The sequence below is a fragment of the Cebidichthys violaceus genome, unplaced genomic scaffold, assembly GCF_023349555.1.
Source record: "Cebidichthys violaceus isolate CVI_PGR_0920_01 unplaced genomic scaffold, fCebVio1.0.p SCAF_20, whole genome shotgun sequence".
Lineage (NCBI taxonomy): Eukaryota > Metazoa > Chordata > Actinopteri > Perciformes > Stichaeidae > Cebidichthys > Cebidichthys violaceus.
In genome coordinates, this window is record NW_027176373.1 from 610001 (window position 1) to 637832 (window position 27832).

General features: G+C 38.6%; 2 protein-coding genes across 2 annotated transcripts in view; both read left to right on the top strand.

Annotated features, from left to right (window-relative positions):
* Window positions 1-2698, top strand: part of gck (glucokinase (hexokinase 4)) — a 15550-nt gene extending 12852 nt beyond the window's left edge. The window contains exons 10-12 of the mRNA XM_068716660.1: window positions 273-428; window positions 735-968; window positions 1437-2698. Coding sequence (XP_068572761.1) covers window positions 273-428; window positions 735-968; window positions 1437-1638 — 592 coding nt within the window. The 3' untranslated portion in view covers window positions 1639-2698. The remainder of the gene's footprint in view (window positions 1-272; window positions 429-734; window positions 969-1436) is intronic.
* Window positions 2699-8691: 5993 nt separating this feature from the next.
* The window catches only part of zgc:77151 (uncharacterized protein LOC337153 homolog), a 33471-nt gene continuing 14330 nt past the window's right edge, over window positions 8692-27832 (top strand). Inside the window, exons 1-3 of the mRNA XM_068716661.1 lie at window positions 8692-8772; window positions 20075-20227; window positions 23131-23238. Coding sequence (XP_068572762.1) covers window positions 8752-8772; window positions 20075-20227; window positions 23131-23238 — 282 coding nt within the window. The 5' untranslated portion in view covers window positions 8692-8751. The remainder of the gene's footprint in view (window positions 8773-20074; window positions 20228-23130; window positions 23239-27832) is intronic.

Here is a 27832-nt window from a genome sequence, read left to right on the forward strand (position 1 = left end):
AAAATACATCAGCCGTTATTCGTCAAGAACAGATGCCAAATAATTGTCTGATTCCAGCTTCTCGCATGAGTGATGATTCACTGCTTTTTCTCTAAATTGAAAATCTTTGGGTTTTGAACTACAAAATCAACAAATCAAGAGAGAAACGGGGAGAAAACACAAAAGAGCATGCTGTTTGAAATCAAATTTTTCCTTTTTTTTAATTTGATGTGTTTTTTCTGTATATTCTGAACACTGATTTTGCCTCTGTCTGTGCTTGTTTTCCTCTGAAGCTTTGAGAAGATGATCAGCGGCATGTATTTGGGAGAAATCGTTAGGCTTCTGCTGGTGAGGCTGACGGAGGACAAGCTGCTGTTTAAGGGACAGACATCGGAGGCGCTGCTGACCCCGGAGGCATTTGAGACAAAGTTCATCTCTGAGATTGAGGAGTGAGTGTTCCGATAAATCTACTTAATCCAATCATCCGCATTGTCTTATTCATCTGGAGTCATAAACCTTCTGATCTGGCTCTGAAAATGTAATTAAGTTCTTTCTTTAAAGGAATATTCAGTCTTTTTGTTTTTAATAATTCTTGAGATTTATTTACCTCACTTTAAGAAACAACCAGGCTTTTATTAGAGACAGAATATTAAAGACGTTTTACTCCAATTTCAGAACATTTTACACGACAACAGACGGCAAAAGTTGAACACTAATCAGTGCGTCTTTACTTCCTGTCTGTGTCTGTGGTTCAGGCAGGACGACGGTCTGGAAAACACGCAGAATATTCTGACCAAGTTGGGATTGAACTGGGATTTGGTCGACTCCCGCGTGGTGCGTCTGGTTTGCGACGCCGTCTCCTCGCGCTCGGCTCGTCTGTGCGGCGCTGCCCTGGCAACCCTCGCCAACCGTATCCGGGTCAACCGCCGGCTGGACCATCTAAAGACCACCGTAGGGGTGGACGGGACGGTCTTCAGAAAACACCCCAAGTAAGAAGCACTATGAGAAAAATACAGACGCTAGGAAAATGAAACGTCAAGAAAAATGTAAAAGTTCAAAAATTCTTCCATATGTTTTTATTATTTTGGGGGTTTTCCAAAAAAGTTTAACTATCATTGAGTTGGTGATGAGAGGAAAACATCCACCGAGCAAATGAACCAGGAGGAGGATCAGTTTTGTGGAGTTATGGAGTCATATTTATGTGTGTGAGCAGTTGCGAAAATGACACAAATCAAAGCATCTCACTGTTTAAAAGTCCCATTCACTCCTTCATCACATCTTCACAGCATCATTTTCACAGAAGACACTTTCTCACGACAGTGTCCAATATATTCTACTTGTTAAACATATTTTATTTTCTCCTTTCTTTGTGCACTGAATATTGTCTCTTGTCTTCCCATTCAATCTCCCTCCTCTCCTCCCCTCCTCCTCTCCTCTCCTCACCCCCCCTCCCATAGTTTCAGCGAGGAGCTCCGGGCGACGGTGCGCCTCCTCGCCCCCGAATGTGACATCACCTTCCTCGTCTCGGAGGACGGCAGCGGGAAGGGCGCTGCCATGGTAACGGCCGTGGCGCAGCGGCTGGCTCACCAATCCCGCCTGTTGGAGGAGAGCGACGGCGAGGTCGACGACGAAGAGGAGGAGGAGGAGGAAGGCCAATAGAGAGGGGGGATACAGATGGTGCCCAATTATTTTTTCTGTTAAAAGCCAGTATTCATATCTCATCTTACCAAGTTGTTAACGTTATACATTATACATCAGTAAGTTTAGTTTCTGCACATCAGCGAGTCAAACTTTTTTCACTTCTTTCCGTTTTGTTCATGTCCGTTCTACTCCTCTTCTATTGCCGTGGTGCTCAGCAACGACAAGGGGAAAAGAAAAGCAGTAAACATTGATGTAAACGATGCAGGATGTGAAATACATTACAAATGTTTTCACGAGGAAGGAAATGCATTCAACATGTTTGTTAGAAAACTCCACAGTGCACCTTTAAGCCAAAGAGGGGGGAAAAAAAGGAAATTATCAATACAATAATCAACACATCAAATAATCTCAAAATCCGTTTTACATACTTCTAGAAGGCAGATATAGGTTCTCACAACCGAAAGTCTCTTTTTCACAGTTAGTTTTCAACTTGTTTAAGCGGCTGAGATGACAGAGTACATACAGAAAATATGTGTGTATGCAAAGAATTATAAATTTTATAGGTAAGTGGAAATGTGTTATTGTTTTTCTTGGGTTTGCACTTTGAGGAATTTGCACTTTTTTTAAAGAAAGAAAAGAAAGATGGTTTCCTAACGGGCCAATATTATCAATAATATATTGCTGCATCAGACCAACGTTCTTGTATTTTGAGAGAAGACGAAGCCGCTTTTTGCTGTCGGCACAATGCAAAGCTTTTTAGCGCTGTTACGTCCAATCGGTGGTTTTGTTTTCTGCACTGTAGTGAACAAAGCAAGCCTCATGGTGGCTGTCATGTGACTGTTACGTTCCATTGCTACTCTTTTCTTTTGCTTTAAGAAGTCACAGCAGCTCCGTCCAGCTTCCTGTTGCAGTGATACACAGGGCAACTTTTTTTGTGTAGCTCAAGTCACAGCAGGTGTTGCTGCAACACTGCAGCTTTAATTACAGTTTCTCATCTATATATATATATATATATATATATATATATATATATATAGGTTTTCTCAAGCTGCTAAAAAATCTCACTGTTGTTTTTGTTTGAAAGGTGAAATAAAGGAATATTTTCGCACTACGACTTGTTTGTCTGACTGATACCACTACGACTTGTTTGTCTGACTGATACTGATGGATGGTTTTAAAGGTGCACGATCTGAGATTGGGAGCATTTCAATTGGCTCTCCACGGCTGTCAACACGGCGGCAGCTCGTAGCTAATTGGCGATAACAGCGCTAACAGTGCAAACTACAGCGAAAGTGATGGCAGAGTTAATGGTGTCCACGCCATTGTTTACAGCCAATCAATGTCCTTGTTTCAAGCCTGTTCTGCAGCTTTAATGCTTTATCTTGTTATTAGTACGTTTGTGTTTAATTTGCTGTTAAGACTTTGAATTCATTTGGAGAACAATGATTGACAATGTGTTTGTTGAGGGAATAAGATGATTTTCCAAGAAACTGAATACAGCCAGAGATGGTGTTGCCTTCCAGTGGCTGTTAGCTGAACTGCAGCTGAATGCCCTTATACGTCAGCGTCGGTGTTCAGTCGGGTGATTGCTGATAAGCAGTAACAGACAAGTTCAAAAAGGGGAATCAAAAGGAAATGTTGTTTTCTGTACATTTCCTTGCGTGTCGTGCTGTGGCGGCAAACTATCTGTGGTGACAGATCTCTGTCCACAACACTCACCTCTCAACGTCACTACCAGGAAATAAATGCCAAAAACTGAACGGTCTTCTACTGCTGGCATTACTTTGTTTGTTTGTTCTTGCGCAGGACGATTAAGATTCATATTGATAAAGTCGGTTTTCACTGAACCGAAGTGTGGTACATGAATGTTCCTCAAAACGTTCTCAAGATGGACGGATGAATAGAAGGATGGATAACATGTCCAGAAAAGTCATATGCTAAACTTACTGTATTATTATGTGTTCTTTACTTACTTTATTACTTATTTACTTACCTCTTTACTTACTTACTTCATTACTTTCTCCATTAATAATTACATACGTACTTCATTACTTATACTTATACTTCCATCCTTGGGGGGGATATCCGCATGTCTCACAGCAGCAGTACATGAACAAACCACACACATAACACTGCAAAAACAAATGTTAAACACAAGTACTAACTAACTAAAATTGCAAAATTGTAAATTGCAGTACATTTTGCAAAATTAATGATATTATAATTTCTAAGTGAACGAGATGTATTGCACTGTTGACAGACAAATATCATTATGAAGCCCAATTAGTAGATTAAGACTTCCCAGTCCAGATTTCTAAGTCCACTTTGTTATGGCCTGTCCCACCAGCAACTGCATTATCAAATACAGAGCAAGCATGATTAAATAAATAGGCTCGGAATCCATTTTCATCACTAACTCCTGGTAGAATATGTAAAGGGACAAGAAGCGAGTCCATTAATATTGATCTAATATTAAACTTAAGAACTGGCATTTCATAACATCTAAGGTGTTTCACTGTGCTATTTCATTTCTTGGGAACAATGTCATCGGTAGGCTTCACTGCAGAATATCTCATTTAATCAGCAGTGAAGCCTCCACAACTGTGTTGCTGCAGTTCTCGCTGACATGCAGTGGACAAAATGCTGCTGCAGCCTGATGTGCTGCTGCTGCAGCGTGTTCCTGCCACACGGGCGCCGATATGGGAATGAAAGCAAAGGGTCACTCCAGCTGCTCGTCTCAGTACTGCAGCACTGTGGCGTAGGATTTATTCATGCACACAAACCCTGTAATGCAGTGTGTACAAGTTTGTGTCTCGTCAACTTCAAGTGTTTTGTCCAAATTAGTATATATAAATGTAATTCCAGTGGTGGAAAAGGTACTGTACCGTGTATACAATTGGTGTGTTCCATGTACTTTACTAGCGGTTATTCATTTTAAGCAACTTTTTACTTCTACTCCACTTCATCTCAGAGGTAAATATTGTACTTTTTACTCCATTTGTCTGCAGCTTTAGTTACTTTTCAGATCATTTTGTTCATCCCCTTCCTGTCCAGTGGAAACCACGTATCTCCAGATGTGTTGATGTTGAATGTTTGTGATAAACTGAAGCATGAAGTGTTCTAAGTGTTGAGGAAATCCTCTGACTTCTTAAGTTAAATAAACCATTTAAAAAGCATCCTGGATCAGCCGGAAAATGCATCGTCACAAAGTTGAAAACAGGTCTGTTTTTCTCTTTAGACATCCATGGTTCTCACAGGACAGAGACATTACGATGCATTGCTGTAGATTAAACGAGCCAACAGTATATAAATGAAAATTCAACATACACATTAGCAGTAGTAGTAGTAGCAGTAATATTGATCCAGAAACATTATAATTATATAATTCTAATAATTATAATTATATATATATATATACAATTATATATATATATAATTATTTATAATATGTCCATATATATAATTATAATTATATATATATAATTATAATTTTATATATACATATATATATATATATATATATATATATATATACATATATACATATATATATACAATATAATTGTGAAACACTGATAGAGACACATTTGACAGCACAATATGTACTTGAATGCAGGATTTTGCAGTATTTTCAAAGTGGTATTCATACTTTTTACATGTTAAAGTAGTAAACTCCACAAAGAAAATAGAAGGCAACTAACATTTACTTAAGTACCGAACGTAAGTACTTTTACTTTACTTGAGTATTTACCATAGAAATGACAGGGATGGAAAGTAACTAAGTATATTTACTCAAGTACCGTACTTAAGTACTTTTACTTTACTTGAGTATTTACCATAGCCTGTGGTATTTACATTTGCTACTTCGTATAAATGTCCTGAATACTTCTCCCTCCACTGAAAATCAACCTGAAAAGATAAAAAGTCCCATTTTGTTAACTACGTATTTCATAGAGAGTGTGAGGGGAAGCATGACATCTACTTTAATAACAGCTCACTCCTTTTTGCTTCCCAGGAGCCTCTGTTGATTTTGACCTTCAGATTAAACACAATCATAAACAAACGTAATCCGTAAAACAAAGCAGAGCAGAGTGAGCTTGAGACGGCAATAATTACAGCTCATTTTCGTGAGCACAAAGCCTGATGTGAGCGTTTTATGTGAGGCCTGCCACTACATGAATGTCATGCTGCAGCCTCATGGAGGGAGGGGAGGGGGGTTTGAATCAGACACGTGCTTCCTCCCCCTGCTGGCGACAACCAGCAACAGCGGTTTTGATATGCTCACTCCAGGATAGGCCTGCATGAGTCCCTGAGAGTGTGATCACGTTTCTCTACGAAATCAGCCGACCTGGCTGTTCATCACGTCAGCTAAAGAGGCTGCTCTCTTATTTCACTTCCAATATTTACATCATGAAGGCTTGGTTTAACAGTTTGTGTGTGTACACTGATCATATATGTATTTTTATATTTAGATAATTTCCCTACTGTGGTGTGTAGGGAGCAGAATTCTGATATTTTAACCCTAAAAGAAGTTCAAGTGTCCAAACTTTAGGGAGGAAACCTGTGCAGACAGAACATGTAAAAGAGCTCCACCTCCACCATCTGTAACATTACAATACTTCTGCGTTAAAGGTGCTAAACACGAGATTCTGAGCATTTCTATTGCCTCTAAATGGCTCTCAACATGGCCACAGCTGAGCCTGCAGCTCGAAGCTAACAATGCTAACAGTGTTTACCTGAGGGGGAACCGGAGGATGGGCCGTTTGAGCGAATAGCTGTTTGCTTTCTTTATGTATTTAATAATGCTGTGAATCTCGTATACTGCGCCTTTAAAGCATCAGTCAAAATATTCACATAATATGATAATATATCTGCTTTTTTCTTACCGGATCTTTGAAGAGAAGATTTCTATGAATTGTGAGCATCTGTTCAATAGAAGTGGGATTTTCCATTATCAGATTAACTCACTTTAAGAGAGGCCTGATAGTGTCAAACTATATTTACCGCCACATTAGAATGCTTTATACATGTTCAGTGGTGGAAAGTAACTTCACTGAAATACTGTACTTCAGGTACTTATATTAATACTTTTTATATTTATGCAGTAATTATGATGATTTCCGATGACGAGTTGTTCCACTAAAGAGACACTTCACCGTAAACTTCTCACATGGTTTCATTTAAATAACTGTTTGAGGCCCAAAGAGGTAAAATGATTCAATATTTCTCAAAAGAATTACTTGTGGTAAAGTATTTGTACTTCTACTTCAGTAAAATATCTAAATACTTCTCCCATCACTTCAAATAGCAAACATTACAGCCTCATCTTTTAATGCATTTAAGCCATTTGTTGTCATTGTTACAGGTCTGATTATTAATGTTAATGAATATTCAAGCTTTATATTCCCACAGGGACTTTTACTATTTGAATATAATAATCTTAATCCCAGTCATACACTTATAGAGATATGTTGTGCATATACTCTGTTTCATTAGTGTTTAACAATAACTGTATGTGAATCTGACAGCTTTAAAAGAGACCCAGTGTTTGGATGCTGTCATTACATGCTGACGTCTTTCTCTACAGTATTTTAACCCATGCTGTGCTGCACAAGCCTCAGATAATAATAATAATAATAATAATAATACATATATAACATTTATTAGATGTATCCAATGACATGTTGTTTGGGGCCCTTGCTAACACTGCCCATTTTAAAAAATGGCACTTTACCGTTAGCTGCTTGTGCAATAGGTCTGGAAGTGTGTGTGTGTGTGTGTGTGTGTGTGTGTGTGTGTGTGTGTGTGTGTTTGTGTGAGGATAAGTGTGTGTTTGAGATAACAATAGAGTTGTGAAATTGGAGGAATTATTATCGTTTCAGGAGTAAAAGTCAGATTCATTTTTCCTGACCCACAGTTGGAGCTCTTCAAACTCTCCCAGTCCGTCCAAAAATATTAACAATTGCGTCAGAACATGTCTGGTTCTTTGATAAAAAAATTAGTAATGTGTGCACGTGACAATTAAGAGGAAGATGTTAACTACAACTCCCATGGTTCTTTTTGGCAAGAAACATCCAATCAGTGATCTTAAAACTCTGTCATGGGCGGAGCGAACAGCCGGGGGGCAGATAAGCCTGTTGAGAAAATCTATTTTAAAATCTGAAGCATGAATCAGAAAACGTTTCATTTTTGGGTTAAACTTTGGTTGAATTAAGCAACAAGGAAGCGTTGTGTGACTGGCTTCTTCTCCTTGGCAACTGCCTTTTATTTGAGCTCAAAGGATTTAATTGATTAGTAGATTGACAGAATGCATCTGGTACATTTTGACTTTTAATTAGTCATTCTTGAAGCAAAAACAACTTCTGGTTCCAGCTTCTCAATTGTGAACATTTTCTGGTTATCTCAGTATACACTGTATATGTTTGAAAAGTGGATAGTGCTGATTGTTTGACGTATTTTGTGAATACCAAGAAGTTAGTTATTTTTACCTGTAAATTAGCAGTTATGAAGTTGAAATGTTGTCAATAAACAGCGACGTAGCCCTCATTGTAACAGGTAACATCATAAACGTAAGTACAGATTTGAGGTACTTGTATTTTATCTATCTTTACTTGTCTTTTATATGCATCTCACTATGTACTTCTCCTCCACATCTTAGTGAGGAAAACAATTTTCATTTCATGTGGCTGTTAATAAAAATATAATATTTATTCCATAAATCAGATGCACGTCTCTCCGTGGTTACTATACACTCTACACGACAAATTACCGTCTCTTCTGTCGCAATTATAATGATATTTTGCGTCGGATTTGATTTAAAACCCCTCTCGCTCAATCTAAACCCCGCCCACGTGTGCCGCGTCACGCGGAAATACGTCACACTGCTAAAGATGCTTCAACTGCCGTTTCCCTGTGACTTTAACATTAAGTTGTAATGTACTCTGTGGCAAACTTTGGCCACACCTAGATCCTGTCCCATTTCCACACACACACACAAAAAATAACACAAAAAAAAAGGCTTTTTTTTTTTTTTTTTTTTTCCTTCTTCTTTCTGGTGCGTTTGTTTGTGTGACGGCGAGTCCCGGCGGTGTAACCGGAGAGGGGCCTCAGAAGAGGGAATGCAGGACTGCAATGGAGCACAATGCAATACAGGTAAAGCCGATATAATTTACAAATAAATGTCGATTTTTCCTCACATACACCCGGCGGATTTTCTTAACCTGACGACACGGGGAATATTCTCACCGTGTGTCGCTGTGCATGCACGTCCGATATCGTGTTTTATTTCATTTAGTTTGACCATGTCGTATTGATTGTTTTCCCATATCAACCAAACCCGAGAGTTGGTCTGACTTGCAATTACAACTTTATTCAACCAGGCGCAACTTTTTTTTTTTTTTCTTCTTCCTCCAGATGTAGCAAAATGAACCGCTGATATCTGTGTTTTTACGGGGAAACGACCGTGTGTGACACCGAGCGGTCGCCTCGTTTTTATATCGGAGAGCCAGTCGTTAAATTCCGGTGTAATATTTCTGATATTTTCTCGGTGTTAATGATTAATTTCTTTGTGTGTCGTGTCGACAGTCTTTCTACGTTACCAACCCCCACTCACACTAACGACACATTAGCGAAATAACATTTAATTTTCTGGCCGTTTTGCGTGCCTGAAAATATCAGGAAACTTTTAAGCTATGCGTCGACATTTTTTCATTTTTGAACGTTTTGAGTCTTAAAAAAAATATTTCCATACCGAGGTGTGATATTAAAGATTGAAAAAAAAAAATGTTCTCGACAGGGACTAGGTGGAGCAGCAGCAAGCAATGTTGGTTATAATAGGAAGCATATTGATATTATTATCAAATCCCTCCCGACATTTTGTCTCCAGTGTAATTACCACCAGTTTAAGGAGGAATGTTAATATTGTGTGTCAGTGAAGAGGGAAACGAGGAGTTTCTGTACTTGAAATAGCGAAGATTAGTGCTGCCTAAAAAAACCCCAGGAAACATCCAGAGGACACACAGCTTGAGCAATGTGGTGTTTTTAGTCGAAATAAAAAACGAACTAAGGCTTTTATTTTGACAGGAATCCTTCATGTGTGGCGTGGAGGGTATATTTGATATTCCAGCGGTGGTTGTGTATATTTTTTTTATAATATCTCTTGCTTTTTTAAATATTCATTTATTGCAGTATTGAGAGTTTTTTTTTTTTCTTCCTGTGGTGAACTTGTGAGTTTTTTTTTTGAATAACAGGATATACCCAAGGTCAGTAGTGTGTTGTTGAGATTTTATTTATTTATTTACTAAAGCAGGAGACATTTTATTATTATTAATATTCGTCATAGCCACCCCCCCTCTCTCTCTCTCTTCCTTCCCGTACTGAAAACTGTTTAAAAAAATATCTCACTGCATTATTACAGAAATATCACGAGAACTGACGTGTGCAGGGCGCAGATTAAGGGTTTCCATCTTAAATTCCTGTGTGTGAGTGTGTGTGTGTGTGTGTGTGTGTGTGTGTGAGTGTGTGTACGTGTGTGTGTGTACGTGTGTGTACATTTTAGACAGAGGACTGCCTCTCAGTGCTTATATTATATTATGTGGCTTTTTATTTTCCTGCCTGCTCAGCCCTGCCTCGTTTCCACCACTAGGCTGGAGCACTGTGTCAGCTGGGCCACAAAAGAAAAGAATCATATAACACTCCTATAGTACATAATGGTATGTTTATGATACGGTATACTCACTTGATGGTAGTACTTATCATATAGTCTCACTATAATTTTAAGTTAAACACATGTTTAATATTCATTCTGGGGCTGAAACTGTCTGCAAAGCTAATCTTTCATAGCTAGTCTTTGATCTCACTTTGTGTTTTTCCTGCTTCTATATCTCTATCTATAGGGTGTACATGTCTGTGTTTACATATACATATATATATTTAACAGTACTATAACTAGTGCTCAAAGCAATTCATGGATTAGTTGATTAACAGTAATAATACATCTGCAACAATTTGATCCATTAATTGGGTTTTTTTTAAGCAAAAATGCCCAAATTCTCTGCTTCCAGCTTCACAAATATGAGCTAAATTGTTGATTAATATGAATTTATTGTAGTCTTATCTCCTCGTTTGTCCTGCTCATATACCTACACATAATAACTAGACCTCAAGCTATGGATTCATCAGTTCATGGACAGGAAATACATCTGCATTGATTCTTGTCAATCATTTGTTCAGCAAAAATGCCCCAAATTCTCTGGTTCCAGCTTCTCAAATATTGATATTTGCTGGTTATCTCAGTCTATGGTAGTAAATTAAATAGTTTTGTGTTTTGGACTCAATCATTCAAAACAAGGACATTTGAATATGTTGAATTGAGATTTTATGAACGGTATTATCGGCCTAGTCGAGAATATAACCACCAGCTTAATCATGTTCTGGACTGACTGATATTCTCTATCTTGAAGTAATACTTTTATATATATTCTGTATCCTTAATCTGACATTAGTGGCCAATATTGTGTCTCTATAGTGATTGAAATTCTTCTTCTTTGTCCTGTTTAGTGTTCTTCTATGGATAATACTTTGTCTGTAGTACTCAATAGTCTCTTATCCTTTATTTTTCCAATTCCCATGTTATATGAAGTATAATAGTACATAAATAGTACTTACTGGGAGGGGTTCCCACTTATCCGAAGAGACTTTATCTGTCTTTATGGTATCCATTTTTCAAAGTTATGACCATGATGGAGTATATATATATATATATATATATATATATATATATATATATATATATATATATAGTCCTACTGTGACTGCTACTGTATTTTATTCTTTCCTTTTCTTGTTGCTACTGAAATTCTTATAAGTAGCTGTTTACTATTCCTCTAATATTTCTCCAACAGTACTCACTATTCTCCTAGTAATACATCATTATACTCTCTTACGTGTCGCATTGAGTAAAATAATCCTGAAAAGGAATTCCTGGCTTTAGAGTAGTCTGTCGATGAGTGGTTTGAAATTCATACAATACTCATTTATGGAGTATTATTGAGTCTATAGTTCTCAACAGTCTCTTGATCTTTATCATTATCTTCCCATCACAATTGCGTTGTATCCTCTTCATAGTGGCTCCCAGCAATCAGCGGAGGCTTTATCTGTCTTCACGGTGTTCTTAGGACCTTCAGTATATCTATAGTTTGCCTCTCGTGGCTTATATATTGTGTATGTAGTGATATCATCTCATTTTTTTCCACTCGTTCCTCTTCTTTGTCCAGGAAAACGGTTTAATGTTCCTTTTTTATTGTTCCTCTAATGTCGAACACCTTGTCCATCTAATTCCTACTTGATTATGTTCCTCCTCAAATAGTATCAAGTGTGTGTGCAATTCTCTCCAGAGGCTCACAGGAGTCAGTGGACGACTTAATGGAGTATGAATCCTACTAGCGTATTACTATAATATTCCTTAAAATATCTATTAAATACTAATAAGGGCTAATATTCTACATGTGGCGCTATAATCATGATTCTACCTTTTTTCTTAATGTTATTCCTTCAAATAATCCTGCGATACTCCTCCAGAGGCTAGTACTGTCGATAGTACTCTGTTGTGTCTCGTATTATATTGTCCCTTGTGTCATAATAAAATGCCTTTTATTACGATAATATTCCTCGAATACATGGCTACAATATTCCCATAGTGGATCATATTGAGTCTATAGATTTTGTCTTACTTTTGTTTTATTATTTCTCCTTCTTAAGTCGTATACTAATGTAAAAAATGATGCCGTTATTGATAATGACACTGTTTAGCCTTACTTGGTTATACTAGCTCATGTGTCGCTTCCAGTACAGAAATCCTTAAAAACATGAATAATGTAATAACAACATAATAACAGAGACTTCTATCTTAATGTATTCACAGTGACGCCTGCAGGACCCACAGGTGGTCATTTCAATGGGTCCTCCGGTCACATTGGTGTTTTTGACTTATTGTAACTCTTATTTGATGTTATGATTGTGTTCATGGTCATGCATGTTTATTTACATTATACAAATAAATATGGAAAAAAACAACACGAGTCCTCTGGATGCGTCGATGGTGAGTTTACTGCGGCCATATCCTACCTAGCGACAGCGAGAGCGGCCTCTAGGGTACTCAGCGGGGCTTTTTATTATCAAACTTAATGTTCATATTTGTACATTAAAAAGCATTTTGTATCCATGACTCAATATTGAATTTTTAGTGCTTTATATTGTCTTTTTTTAATTTTATTTAGTCACTCATGTATCATTAAATTGCACATCGTTAATATCTTTATATGGACTTGAAATGTGCCTGTGAGACTCAGCGCTGGGTTTACAGAGAATATTTAAGACTTATTTAACCCTATCGTGTCTTAACGATGTTCTCAGAGACACTGGCAGTGTGTGCGGTGACTTTATCTTCCGCCGTCGTCCTATAAGCTTGCTGTATGGGCTTTGTGTTGTGTCTACGAAGGCCTGCAGTGATGTCTAACGCGCTCTTGTTGCATCATTAGAATCGTTTTATTTTTACCTTCCCGTGGTTCTTTTGGTTTCCCTTCATATCGCAGGTTACAGGGTCAAAGTTCAACGTGGTGACCGTGTCTGTTGCAGTCGTAGTCTCTCTTCAGGTATTTAAAAACAAACTTTATATAGAGACTAAGAAAGTCTCCAAGTAACAGTGAGCTTGTTTGGTATCCTACAGTTTTCCCTCAGGGCCTTTTTTAAAGTGTTTGTAATACTCTACAGTGACGAACTCAAACATCATGACCGCGTTATGTTATGTGCTGACGGGTTTTTTAAATATATCTATATTGCAGAATTGGGGGGGGGGGTATTAATGTCCCTGTGTATGGCTTATGTATATTTTCTGCTGTGACATTTATTCGGTATCTTTCTAAAAATTGATCCTGGGCCTGCTGCAGCTGGTCTGCAGAGCTCCAGCGGGTGGGGGAGGAGGCTGTGCCTGTGGTGGGGTATGAGTATTGGGTGGGGGAGGGTGTGTGGTGGGGGTGTGTGTGTGTGTGTGTGTGTGTGTGTGGGGGGGGGGGGGGGGGGGGGGGGGGGGGGTTGTGGATGATCAACACAGGAGTGAGAGTTTGAGAAGATTCTGCATTTAGGCAGCGAGGCCGGGGAGCTCGATGACTGGCTGTTTTTTTTTGTTTTTTTTGGAGTCCAGTTTGTTGCATTTCTTCAGTGAATCTTCCCGTCCCGTCTGTTACAGTAAATGAAGAGCAGCTGCACAGCCGGAGCTCATGCGCCGTGCCGGGCCTTCTACACCGTGTAGATACGGTGAATGTGACCTCTGCCTGCGTTAATTCACTTAATGGCAGAAATCTGTCACACATGTAAAACTGTTCAGCCGTGCTTCATTCACACATTAGAGCTGCAGCAATTCATGCATTAATACATTCGTGGGAGGGAACTGTTTGGATGATCAATTTGAGGATAAAACTCCAGTTATTCTCTGGTTAGAGCTTCTCAAGTGTGAGAATTTGCTGTTTTTCTCTGTTTTATATCATCGTAAGATGAAAATCTTTGGGTTTTTAGATGTTTGGACAGAACAAGACATTTGGGGACTTAAGATGGACATTTTGGAGACATTTTTCTCGACTAAGTGATCAAAGATGACGTTATTTAATGTCTTGTTTTGTCCAAACCCTAATGATATATAAAGAGTTTACTCTCATAGAAGACAGAAAAGCAAATATTCACATTTGAGAAGCAAGAACCAGCAAAGTTTGGGCGTTTTTGCCTAAAAAAAAAAAAAATGACGTCACGGACAAATCAATTATTAAAATATTTGGAAATTAATATTCCATTCGATCTACTCGTAAATTAATCGACGAATCAATGCCGCCATCTTGAGCTTTAGGAAGCGAAAAGTCAACCGATTAATCAGCCGATCATTCAGTAAGTGAACATAATCGGTGGTTGCAGCCTAAAACAAGACGCACGATAACTACTGCCTCGTTCCAGCTTGTCACCGAGAAATATTTCTTTGATATTTCGGGTCATTTTGCAGCTCGAGTGTCGCAGCTGTGGGCTCGCATATTACGTTTCATGTAAAGCGGCCGTAATTCAGTCTTTTCTCGCCTCTAACTCCAAACAGGGGATTACAGAGGCCGCTCCATGGAGTCGGTATCGGGAACAAACGGCAGTGTTTTCGTGGCTGCGATGTCTTCTTGTCCGTCCCGGTAAAAGCTGGAGCGCCACGTCTGCTGTGCGGTACATGAACCAGAGCGTCTGCTCCTGTCTGATTTGATCATCTTAAATCCACTTTGACATTTTCATAAAGAAAGGAGGCCTGAGAAATGTTTAATATCTGATCATCCTCACATTGCATTAGAGGATGAGTCTGGTGACGTTCTAAATGTTTCTCACTGTCACCAAATCCATCAAAAAAAAAAAAAACCCACTGAATGAATCTACTTACATTATTGTGTATTAAAGCCTACTATATCGCCACACACTCTGTCCTGTTGCCCTAAATGCTCACTAGCACCACATGCGTGTTAATCCGCAGCTGAAAATAGTCCCCCAACAAACACTCTTACCGTTTCTTCAATTACTGAACCTTTTTTTTTTTTTTTTTTTTTTTTAAATGAAAGTATGCATTTTAAAGATTCATGCATCCCCGGACTAGATGGACTGAGCCTTATCTTGTAGTAATGGTAATGTGTTCATTTAGGTTCACTAAACTTTTGTCTCCATCTACCAGCAGCCGGTCCTTCACGAGCGTTTGGATATCGTAACGTTCCGCCTGATCTGAAGGAAAATATACAAAATGTATCTGGAGTATTTTTTTTAATTTTTTTTTAAGGAAAAATGCCAAATGATCTGGTTCTAGCTTCTCAAATGCAAATATTTGCTGCGTTTGTCTTTTATGATCGTGAACTGTACTCCTAGCTTCATCATCAAACGAGGCAATCGGTAGATATTTTATTCTGAGAAATAGTTTGGTTCTTATCTGTCTTTATTTGTTCTGTTTCTACTAAAAACAAAAGCCATGTTTTTACTAAATCACACTCCAACCTTGACCTAAAGTGAAAAATAACACTGATTTGAAACTTTCGTCAGATGTGACCTTTTTATTTGGAGAGTAAAAATCTTTTGACAGAAACCTAACCTGCTGTTATATACAAGCCAACTCAACCCTAAGGGGGCTATTATTATTATTTAATCTCTGTTATTGTTTTCATCTTTTAATGGCATTATTTATAAAAAAAAAAGAAGAAGAAAAAAAGCACTAAATCTGTGTTATGACAAGTGCGCCCCGTTGCCAGTCCCTCGGGCCTGTTGATGTATGTGAATAAACACACCGCTGAGCGAAGGATCCAAAATGGCAGCTCCCTGACAGATCCAGAGCTTATCAATGAGGAGAAAGACTTTTCTGCTGCTGATGAGTTGAAACAAAGGTATCCAGTGTCATGACGTGCTGTTGGACCTCTCAGTTTCAAACCAGCTTTGGAATCAAGACCAACTGCCTCCATTTCTTTTGAAGGTGTGTTTGGTGTTATGTTTTAGCTCCTTTCCACAAACTACCCGGGGCTCCTCACACTTCCTCTTACAAAACGGTGAAATCAAAACTGCAGGATTATTCAGCCAGCAGCAACAACAGCAGCAACAACAGCAACAGCAGCAGCAGCAGCGTTATTGGCTTTCAGCTGCATGGAGCCACTCGAGGTGTGCTCGATTTATTGTTGGAGCCGGGTAAACACCCGCAAACGGCGAGCATTATCTGCTCGTGAGGTAAGACGGATCAAGTGCTCCTCACCTCTTACGGAGTGTAAACATGCAGGAGGTTCAGTGTAAACTGAGCTGTGGATTAAACAAAGACGGACTCCACATGACGTTCATTTTAGCCAAACGGGCACATCTGCCATTTTGGTGACAATAAGGGGGAAACCCTGCTTTCACAGAGTGACTGCTGGAGAACCTGTTCCAGGTTATTTACAGTTTATCAATAATCAATAAGCCTGCTTCTAATGCCGGCATGCGCAGCGTTGACATTTTAGTGCTGCAGGCTACCATTATCTTCATCATCCGTTAATATGCGAATAATGTTCTCTATTAGTTCATTATACAGTTAGAAATTGAACGTTTGCGTCGCGTATAGCAGATTTATTAATACATTTAATGAATGAACATGTTTTCTGCCTCTGTAAGACAAAATGGTGGATGTGTCAGTAATGCAACCAACAGTTAACAATCCAACGATATTCAGTTTACTGTCACAGAAGACAAAGACACAGGAAATATGCAAAGTTGAGAAGCTGGAACCTTTTTTGTATTTTGTGCTTTAAAAAAAATGTATTAATTGATTATAAAAATGGTTTTATATTCCTAGAAACATCTTTGGCGTTTGCACTGATTTTCCAACAAGGCATTTGAAGACGTCCACTTAGACTCCGGGAGTTATTGATCTAACATTACGTTGATCAAAAAAAAAAATGTCTCTCAGCTCTTAGTTGTATTTTATTCTATCCAAATACATAAAGTGAAATATAATTAATTTTCCCCTGAGGGGAAACTGTGAGATGAGTGATGTTCACGGCGCCTCGCCCCAATTTAGGATTCAACACTGAAGCCTCTGCTGAGGTGAAGCGTGATGAAGGTGTTTTTGTTTGGTGCTTGTTAAAGAACACATTATAAACCGGCATGCCGCTCAATTCTTACAATTCACAGCTCTGAGCTTTTCCCTTTTTGTTTATTCTGATGATGAAATAACACACAGCGCCTAAACAGCCACTTTATTTAAACCACATGACATGGAGGTACAATAACAATGGAGGTTTAGTCCCAACAGCTGAACACTCCCACTAACTAACCGTTACAGAATCTGTGAAAATACTTTGATACAACAACTACAGTTGTCAGCTTCTTTTTTTTTTTTTTTTTTGGGGGGGGTGGTTTTAGTCATTTTTGTCAGTTTTGTAAAAGTGGAAGAAGAAACAAACACACTTCATAGTAAAGCATCTTTATGAAGTTTAAAGTTCGTTGAACTCTCCGTTGCTTTACTTTGGTGTTGATTTTGTTGATCGACATTCTTCAGGTGTGATATGATAATGAGATTTTATAACCTGTAATTAAAAGGAGATATTTAAGATAAGTCCGGAGAGTACGCCAACCTCTGGAACCGATGCTGAAACAATAAGACAATTTGAATTAGTATTTTGAGAGTGTATTAAGCTGCGATAGTGTAATTTATTAAATTGTTTAAAGCATTTATTAAGCGAGAACACCAAACATTTGTATTGCTATGAATTTAATATCCTTTCGGTTGTGGACTGTTGATCAGACAAAGCAAGAAACCTGAAGACGTCACCTTGGACTCTTGGAACATTTCTCAGTATTTTCTGGTGTTTTATTGACAAAAAGATTAAAAATACATTATCGACAGATCAACTAATTCTGAGAATAATCGATAGAAGCCGCCCTACCTATTTAAACGTCATAGGTTATGAATAAATAACATCAATGTACGACATTTTAATCTGCCTAAATCTGAGCCCGAAACATCACCGTGACGCACCGAGAAGCAGACGACAGTAGTTGCAAAGTTGGTGCCGTTGATGCAAACTCAGCACTTCCTGTAGCTGTTTCAAAGTAAAAGCCTTCTACCAAAGAGGAGGGGTTTATGGCTTTTACTTTGAAGCACTTGCAGGAAGTGGTTAGTTTGCGTCATTCCTGCACATTAGCTGAATCCTTTATTTATACAGGGTTTACTCCCTGAATACTTGCTCTCATTTGCAGGAGGACTCTTGTCTTACAGGGACACACACACAGTTTTATGACGTACATAATTAAAATATGATAAATAAATGATAACGACAAAGATGGCAGTTAAAACATTCATATACAGCTGCTGGTAATGTTTGAATGATTTAGGTGAAGGTGTAACTAACTTTGTACAATTTCACTAATAGTTATTCTTGGTACGATACTTACTTTCAAGGTTTAATAGCTTAAAAAACAGAAAACAGGTAGTTTGATGTCCAGTTTTATATTCTCTATATATTTCTACACAAAGGCCTGTTGGGGTTGGTTGACAGAAAAAGGAAACGACACATGTCGTCGGATCCTCTATAATCCATCGCAGATACTGAATGATTAACTACAGCTGATGAGTGACTGCTTTCTGGGAATCATGTGGCCTTCATACTGTGCATCTGGCTGAAAGTAAAAGTTTAAAAGGCTGAATTATTTCTATTAATTGAACCCTTTTTTAATTGTTAAAAATGAAATACACAAGGGTGGGCAGGCGCCTCAGATCAGTCTAACAGGAGGTGTGACCACCGTGTTGTAGTGGAACTGCTGATTACAGGAAGTTAGCTATCTTTATATTTTATTCTGTTCTCATGTTGAGGAGTTGAACAGATGTTATCTGGAAAACAATTGCGACATACAGATGATTAAGCTCACACGAGTTTATACATGTCTTTAGTTTTGAGGCTTTTTTTTTTCCCCCCCTCATGTTTTGGATTATTGATAGTAACACTGGTAGTCAGTTAGCTTCAGTGATATCTGGACAGAATTTGAGTCTCTATCAGGGGTTACAGATATGTCAGTCGGAGGAGTTAATTTTTAACATTTCCCCTCAAGGTTGTTTTTTTTAATAGACTGTATTACAATATCCTGCTCTGAGTTGCTGTTTATACATCCTAATATGCCGCCTCGCTGCAAGATGGTGCAACTTTATTGTCAGAGGTGTTGATGCCAGAGTAGGTTTCTGCAGAATTTATGGCTTGAACACACCCTAGAACATGTAGGGAAGACGCCGTGTAGCACACAGGCATTTAAAGTTTCATTTCATAGATTTCATCTCCGCTGTATTCCCCCTTGTGTATGTCAAATTGTAGAAAAGGCTGAATTGTATAACATTGAGAATGTACCAAGGTTGAGGGTTTGGAATCCGACCCACAGTCCTTTGATTTAAAAGAACAATAAGAGAGAATATACCTTTTTTTTAAAAATTGGTCTTACATAACAGCACTGACGTTCTGATGCAGATTTCAGTCAGTCTGACATCTGATTCATTACCATGAAATTTGGTGCAGAGAAACGTAACTGAATGTTTTTTTTTTTTTGGAATAAGATTTAGTTTCATGTAACTGAACTCTTTAACTTTGACTCTCTGTAGCTTGATTTGCATTTCTTGTACTCCTGCAGCTCTACATGTTAAGAATATTCATTTCCTCATCACTAACTTATTTCCTTTTTTTCCAGTCTAATATTACTTCACCAGGAAGCTGCGCTGAGATCTCACTCGACTATAGATGATAATTTCTGTCTCTGAGTACCATTCTGGTCTATGATCAGTCTAATAATAATAATATGTTATTGAATCCCCTGGGTACACCACACCGGGGGGGGGGGGGGGGGGGGGGGGCGCTAACTCTTCCTCATCGGTGCTCTCTTGTCTCTCCGTCAGTGGTTGGGTGCCCCCTCCTGCCAGCGAGGCAGCTACGCCTTCTATAAGTCGGTGGGCAGCAGAGCTCAACCCGACGGGCCCGTCCAGGTGTGGAAGCTTGGGGAGTTTTACTTCATCCGCTGTGGACCGCAGGATCCTGTGTGCATCGCAGAGGTGAGATTACCTGCTCATATGTGAGCTTAAAGCTGCTATAATCTGTATTCTTACAACAACGACGCTATAATGTCAAAGAGGGGGTTGCTCTTGTCAATGAACCCACAGAGAATTGGGTGGAGACCAAAAGCGGAGCTAAAAGAGAGAGAATGTTGGACCTTCATTCATCAGGTGGACACAAACGCTCCAAATGAATGTTCATGTCGCTTCGGATCTGCTGGTGGTGAATAATAGGAAGCTATTGTTATGCATTAGCAATATCAGCTTTACGGGGTGATCATATTTCAAATGCTTTGCTGACAGCTTGTTTATTATAACTCTTACTCCAGAGATCTTTTTCTATTGCATCATCACTAAAAACAAAGCTTGCATTAAAACGATAACATTTAAGCAGCAGAGGCAGAGATATTCTAAATTTGAGTCCCCAGCAGCTGCATGGGGATACTGCAGTTCCCACAATGCAACGTGATATCATTCGTGATACCATCTCTGACTGATAAACAGCAGGTCTGATTTTTACTAAAGCTCCTGCAGAGCCACAGAAGACATTATTCAACCGTTTCCACAAAATTGTAAAATAGTTTTGCAGCGCCCCTTTAATTTAACTGTTGACTGTGTCTAACTCAAACTAAATGGGTCACGCTGCTCACATGGGCTATAGTAGACTCGTAGTATGTTTTATTGAGTCTACGTCCCACGGCAAGGCTAAATTTAGTCGATTCAGGTCGCGAGCTGAAGAAGCGTTAATGAGATTGTATTTATATTGACAGTAAATGATCGTAATGCCGGGATGGGAAGTCTTTGGGTTAACGCATTTGATCAAGTGACAAACGCTGGAAGGAGAGAAACGCTCTGTTTAAATGAGTCAACGGAACTGAACTAACAAGTTTGTCTTCTTTGCCAAATCGATAAAGAATCAGTAAGAATCAATTGACATGTGGGTCAGTAACAAACAACAACAACAACAACAACAACAGCAACAGCAACAACAAATGGAGCCCCTTTCAGACATGCAGCCCGTCACGTTAATCTGCAATTCCACATTCTCGTGTCTGAATAAACGCCGTGTTCACTTTGATGTAACAGTCTGGCAAAGTCAGACCTGAAACACTTTCAACACGTAATGCTGTCTGATTAACATACAGACTGCAGCAGCAACACGAGGTACCATTAGACTGTATTTGAGGTGGAAGACCCGCTGGGGGGGATGGTAAAAAAACAAAATAAACCCTATTTGCTTACATACACTCATATACATACACATACACTCTTACCGCTTGTATATTGCTTTTTGTTTGGAAGTTAAAAATGTCATAATTCCCTCTGTGATTATATATTTTATATTGCTGTGAAAACATCTCCTTTTAAACAACTATATTCATTATTTGAACACAATACAATTTACCCTCGCCCAACACTCATTTTTACTGAATAATGTAAATCAATGGCCTGCTGTTAACGTCGGTTATATGCTGGATAAACTATGATGTGGCAAATTCAAATTGGCCTAATATTAATGTTATATTAATAATGAATGAATACATTAATGGGAAAACAAGCTAAGTATTGTATTGACATTGGCAAAAGACATCGGATATTGATGATTGCTCTGATGCTATAATGCAGATCTATCGCTCTTCAATACTTTTCAAACATACCTAATATTGTTATACCTAATATTGTTGTCCCTGTCAGGAGCCTGTAGTAATGATGACTCAGCTGTTCCAGTGATGTCACTGATCAGTAGTTTGGCAGGTTTTGATGAGCCAGCTTTGTGACTCTGGAAATGTAATTGAAACCCAGATATACAGCCGGCTAACCCAACGATGTAGCTCTGTGGAACAACCCAGAGACGCGCTGTGTGTTGCCTTTTTGATTGTTGTGGTTAAAAGATCAACACCCCAAAATGAGACGTGGGAATCACAATTGCAAACAGACAGTCAAATATAAAATTGCATCTGTAAATCAAACTCATCATCTTGCGTTTAAATTTCTTGCAATATTTAGCAAAAAGTCTGTTTTCTAACTGATAATGAGCTAAAATCTAAGTCTCGAGTTCCTCAAAGTGAAATCCTGCTCGGCTTGGATTCTTCCTTTTCTTCCTCTGCTCCACAAAAAAGACCAGATATTAATACCTGCATACATTTGAACTGATAATACTTAACATTTAAATTCTACAAAGTGTCGGATAAAACACAAAATACGTGGAATTTGCCGTCCATGCTTCTGTACCATCAGAAGTAGTTTTGTAATCTGAACATTCATCTTTCTGTCAGACGCTCTCCTGTTTTTCTTTTCCGGTTCCTCATCTCTGTATCCAGGTCTACCTTTTAAACCACAACATTATATTGATTTAAGCTCAAAGCACCACTGAGCCTCAGACTTTATCTATAATTCTTAAAGCAGTGAATGTCAAACGGAGCATATCTGCCTCCCTGACCTCTCCAGCATTGCCTCTGACGTCTCCTTCAAGGTGACAAAATATTATAATAACAATAATGTAAGGGACCCATAAGACTGCCTGAGGGTATCTCTGGGTATCACAACTTGTAAAGTACACAAGTCTTTCCCAGTTTTTACTAGCTTTAACAGTCCTGTAGGTTAAGTTTTGGTTACGTTCCTGTGAAACTCTTTTTATCTTTTGACACAAACTGTCTGCACATTGTGTAACTGTCTGGTTTTCAGTTTGACTGCTTTGCATTTTTGAGCCTAATCAGATCAGATGTGTTTCAGGATGTTCTCAGTACTCAGAAGATTATTATTATTATTATGTAACAAAAATGTTTAGTTAAATGCATTTTTTAAATCACAAGAAATGTGGATCCGAAGACTCCAGTAATCAAAGCTTTTCAGCCAACTGTGTTTAAATGACGTCGCGTTCTTCTTCTCTTCTTCGTGTGCAGGTGACCTTACTGTGGGAGGACCAGACACGACGCCACCTGCTGGCCAGCGCCAGACTCTACTTCCTGCCTGAGGACACGCCGAAGGGGCGGAGCAGGGAACACGGAGAGGTGGGTCAAAGTGTTCCTCTCTACGTGGACTCCTCTCTACGTGGACGGATATTTCAGGCACATGTTTATTCCTCCGTTTATTTATATAAATAATTCTGTAGTGCACTGTTTATATTTTTATTACACACGCTTGAATTAATTTTCCTTCAACTACACCAGAAATAAACCACACACACGTATACAAACTTCTATATAAGGCCATATCCTGCACAGGATATGACATACTGGAGACAAAACAAAAGTTCCTGGAAGACTTTTTTATTTTGTCCATCCCATTTATATCATTGAGGGTGAACTAGATAAGAGACAATCCTCTCTTGTTAGCTTGTGAATGTTCATTCATTCATTCATCTTCGTCCGCTTATCCGGGATCGGGTCGCGGGGGCAACAGCTCCAGCAGGGGACCCCAAACTTCCCTTTCCCGGGCCACATCAGCCAGCTCTGACTGGGGGATCCCGAGGCGCTCCCAGGCCAGTTTGGAGATATAGTCCCTCCACCTGGTCCTGGGCCTCCCTCGGGGTCTCCTCCCAGCTGGTCGTGCCTGGAACACCTCCCTAGGGAGGCGCCCAGGTGGCATCCTCACCAGATGCCCGAACCACCTCAACTGGCTCCGTTCCACGCAAAGAAGCAGCGGCTCTACTCCGAGTCCCTCACGGATGACCGAACTTCTCACCCTATCTCTAAGGGAGATGCCAGCCACCCTCCTGAGGAAACCCATTTCGGCCGCTTGTGAATGTTCCCTTTTCAAAATAAATGTAGCAGTCCATTATTTGCTTTTGAAGTGTTGTGGAGTAGAAGTATGAAGTACTTGAGTAAATGTACTGTCCTCTACTAAAACCAGAGGATTAGTATTCATAAGTACCACCTACATTATGAGCATTTATACAATATGAAGCATGACAAATAAGAGTGACGTCATTCTGCAATTTCTGCGGTCTGTTAATGGGAGTGAACGTCTCCCAAATATAATCTGGGGAATGCTTTAAGAGCATCTATTAATAATCGTGTCATAGGAACTCTACCTCCCTTTTTTCTCTCTTTTTTTTCTTTCATCCAAACATCTTTGGCGAAGCACCTAAACAGGTTTACTCAAAGATTTCCTGTTAATCAGAAACTGCTCTTTCCCTTTGTCCTCATGCAAATAGCATTAATGAGCACTAAAGAACAAAGCGTTGGTTTGCATCTCAGCTCTCTGTGGTCTGGTATCATTTAATGATCTGCTTTATATGAATTAAACAAAAACCAGTAAAATGACTTCAAACGCAACATGAATAGAGTAAAAAGTATTGCTGCTGATGTTTTTGATTAACACAGTTCACATGCAGGCTGCAGCTCCGCTTTCACATGAAATTCCCCCTTTGGGACTAATGCGTTACCCAAATGTAAATCTTTGATAATGGCGTGTCTGAAACTAAATTTTCCACATTTCAAACTTGGATATTTCCACTGTTGAAGTCTCTTTATAGATTTTTCTATTTTCCTGGTGGGAAATTGAGCCTTCTGAAAGTGTTTTCACAGGAATCATTCCTTTTATATGGAGAGTTAATTTAGAAAAAAAGTGTTATCAAGTTTGATGTCAAAGATTTCTTTCTTATCTTGAAGGATGTTCAGCGTTTACACACTTATAACATTAAAAGCATTCATCAACATTACAACATTTGAACAGAGGAACAACACCTATAATCTGTAATATAATGTATATCTGAATGGCCAGGCTGTTTCCAGTCTTTATGCTAAGCTAAGCTAACTGACTTCTAAATAAGTACCGTTGTCACTTCTACATTAACTTCCACACTAGGAAGGAGTTCTCAAACTAAGGTTGTTAACAATAGTGTTGACGTAGCCTTAGTTAGAATACTTGAGCTTTAAAAATGTTTATTCATGACTCCTGCAGAGCCACTTAATGTAAAAACGTTTAACTTTGTTCACATGTTAATGAGCTCACATCTGGCACAAAGGAGGTCGTGTGTGTGTGTGTGTGTGTGTGTGTGTGTGTGTGTGTGTGTGTGTGTGTGTGTGTGTGTGTGTGTGTGTGTGTGTGTGTGTGTGTGTGTGTGTGTGTGTGTGTGGTTCTGGGAGGAGACGTCAGCTGCTTCAGCTCCACTTTAGACCGCAGACGTAAATGAGCTGCAATATGTTTGCATTGTGCCAATATTATCTGAACAGGCTGACATTGTCAGCTGAAATACAGTGTGGATGTAATGAGTTGTTTAACATCACGTGTCAAACATTTTCACTTGTGCCATAAACGGATAAAAAGAAACTCAACAGGCCTGCAGTGTTGGAAAAAGTATTCAGAGCTTTAAAAAGTCAAAAAAAAAAGGAGCAATACCACAGTGTACAAAGTCCTGCATCCAAAATATTACAAGTCAAACTAAAACAAAGGCTAATTTTAACTTCTCAATAGTAACTTAGTACATTTACTCAAGTACTGTACTTAAAGTAAAGGACAAGTACATCAAAACTATACTTGAGTACTTCCATATTAAGCTACTTTATACTACTACACCACTACTTCACTAGATTATGAATACAAAGTATAACCAACTAATACATTATGATGTGTCATTATAGATGAATCGAATTAAGCTCCACCTTTACCAGCTGCTACATTAAAGTGATGCATCAATGATTATAATCCAGTAATATTTCTTTAGCTAACTTATTTTTCCTTCATATTAACTCAGCAGACCCTCTGTGTGGTTCTTAAGTAAATAAGGACAAATGCAGTTTGACTGTTTAGCTCCTAGATTCTCGGTAAATATCTCTCCCTGGCTTGTTTGCTTTATATTTGCGGTCAGATTTCATTTTACACAAACAAAAACAAAGACTAGATGCAGATGGAAAGGAGGAGAGAAGAGAGGAAACCGGGGTTACAATGACCAATTATTCACAGATGAGTAAATAGTGATGAGTCCAGCATTTCTGTCTCATAAACTTCCTCCTTTATTTTGAAATGTTGCATCACATGCAGCCATGGAACAACTACTCATATCATTTACTGAAGTATAAGTAACGATACAACACTGTAAAAATACTCCATTACATAGACAAGTCCTGTGTTAGAAATGTGACTTATGTATAGAAGTATTGGCAACTAAATGTACTAAAAGTAAAAGTACTCAAAATGGCCCCCGTCTGTATTATATTATTTGATCATTATTATTGGTTTATTTCAATATATAAGCGACACTTTAATGTTGTGGTTGGTTGAGTTGAAGCTAATTTTACCTTGTAGACTGCAGGGGTATTTATTATATAATTAAAATATGTAATGATTTATAATATATTAATATATAAAATCAATGAGAATCAAGAGAGAAAAGAAATTACATTTATGTTACATATACAGGCAGAGTGGCTTTTATCCCCCTAAAGTTAGATTGACAGTGAATATGTGAAATAGTATTAAATCGTACTTGGAGAAGTTTTAATAAACCAAAGGCTAAATTCACCGTTTCGCCTTTTTAAAAAGTGCTCTAATGTTTAGATATTTCTGCCGTCGGCCGTGAAAAGTGTAAAACGTTAAATCACTTTATTTTTTTTTAAATGGTGGAGAAAATGTAAGGTTTAGTTTAAGCTCATTTTCTGCTTTCAGCCACACGGCCGTTCACGTTTCATAATGAATCCTTATTTGGGCAGGTTCAGCCTCATGGCTCTCTCACTCTGCAGGTCAAAGACTTCACCGGCAAACCAATCAAGACTTTTGGGAACATTCTCCTTCACATGAATATGAACGAGCAGGTGAACGTTTGGGAGGAGCAGAGCGACGAAGTGCTTCCTCAGACAAGAATCTAAGAATCTTTTATTAAACTTCAACAGTTCATCTGTTAAATGCTTCTGCCCCACATCTCACGCTTTCACATGCGTATGAATCGTCTTTCCCTTCTATTTGCTAACGAGCCAAAACCAGACTTACTATTCGTGCTGAAGTTAAAAGTTATTCCATTGTTGTCAGTCCTCATTGTTTGGTTTCTGGCCCGTTCTCCTTCCTCATGCTTTGTTGACAGTTGTTACAACAATCCATGCAGATTGTTGCCAAACAGCCTTCTCGACAAGATGTGCTGACGGATATCCAAGTCTTAATTTAAGATGAACTTTACACAGTGACGAGTGAAATAAATGCAGAAATAGAAAATGGAAAAACTATGTGAACATCTGTATTGTTAATTCTCTTACCACTTAAATTATGTTTAGTTTCCTCTGGAGAAAGCTTAAAGCGTAATCTGCATAGAAATCTATTTAAATCACACAAATATGTGTATATATACGGGTTCTGATTTTATTAACCGTAGCCATTGATTGATTGATTGAGGCTCCCAGTCTGACTTTGAGATCGCCTGTTTCGTTACAGTAGATTCGCCTCACTCGCTGCGGTGGGCGGGGAAATGCAATCAAATAATAAATACATATAAACGCTGTTGATTTCTTCCCAGGGAGCAGACACAAAAACTATTTTGGTTCATTCAATTTCTGCTGTCAGTCAGCGAAACCACAGGAAGACGTTTCTTTTCTCTAAAGCCGCACCGACATCATACTATTTACCAGAAGACACGTGATTTAAGTTGTCAAGTAGATGGCGAAGCCTTTAATT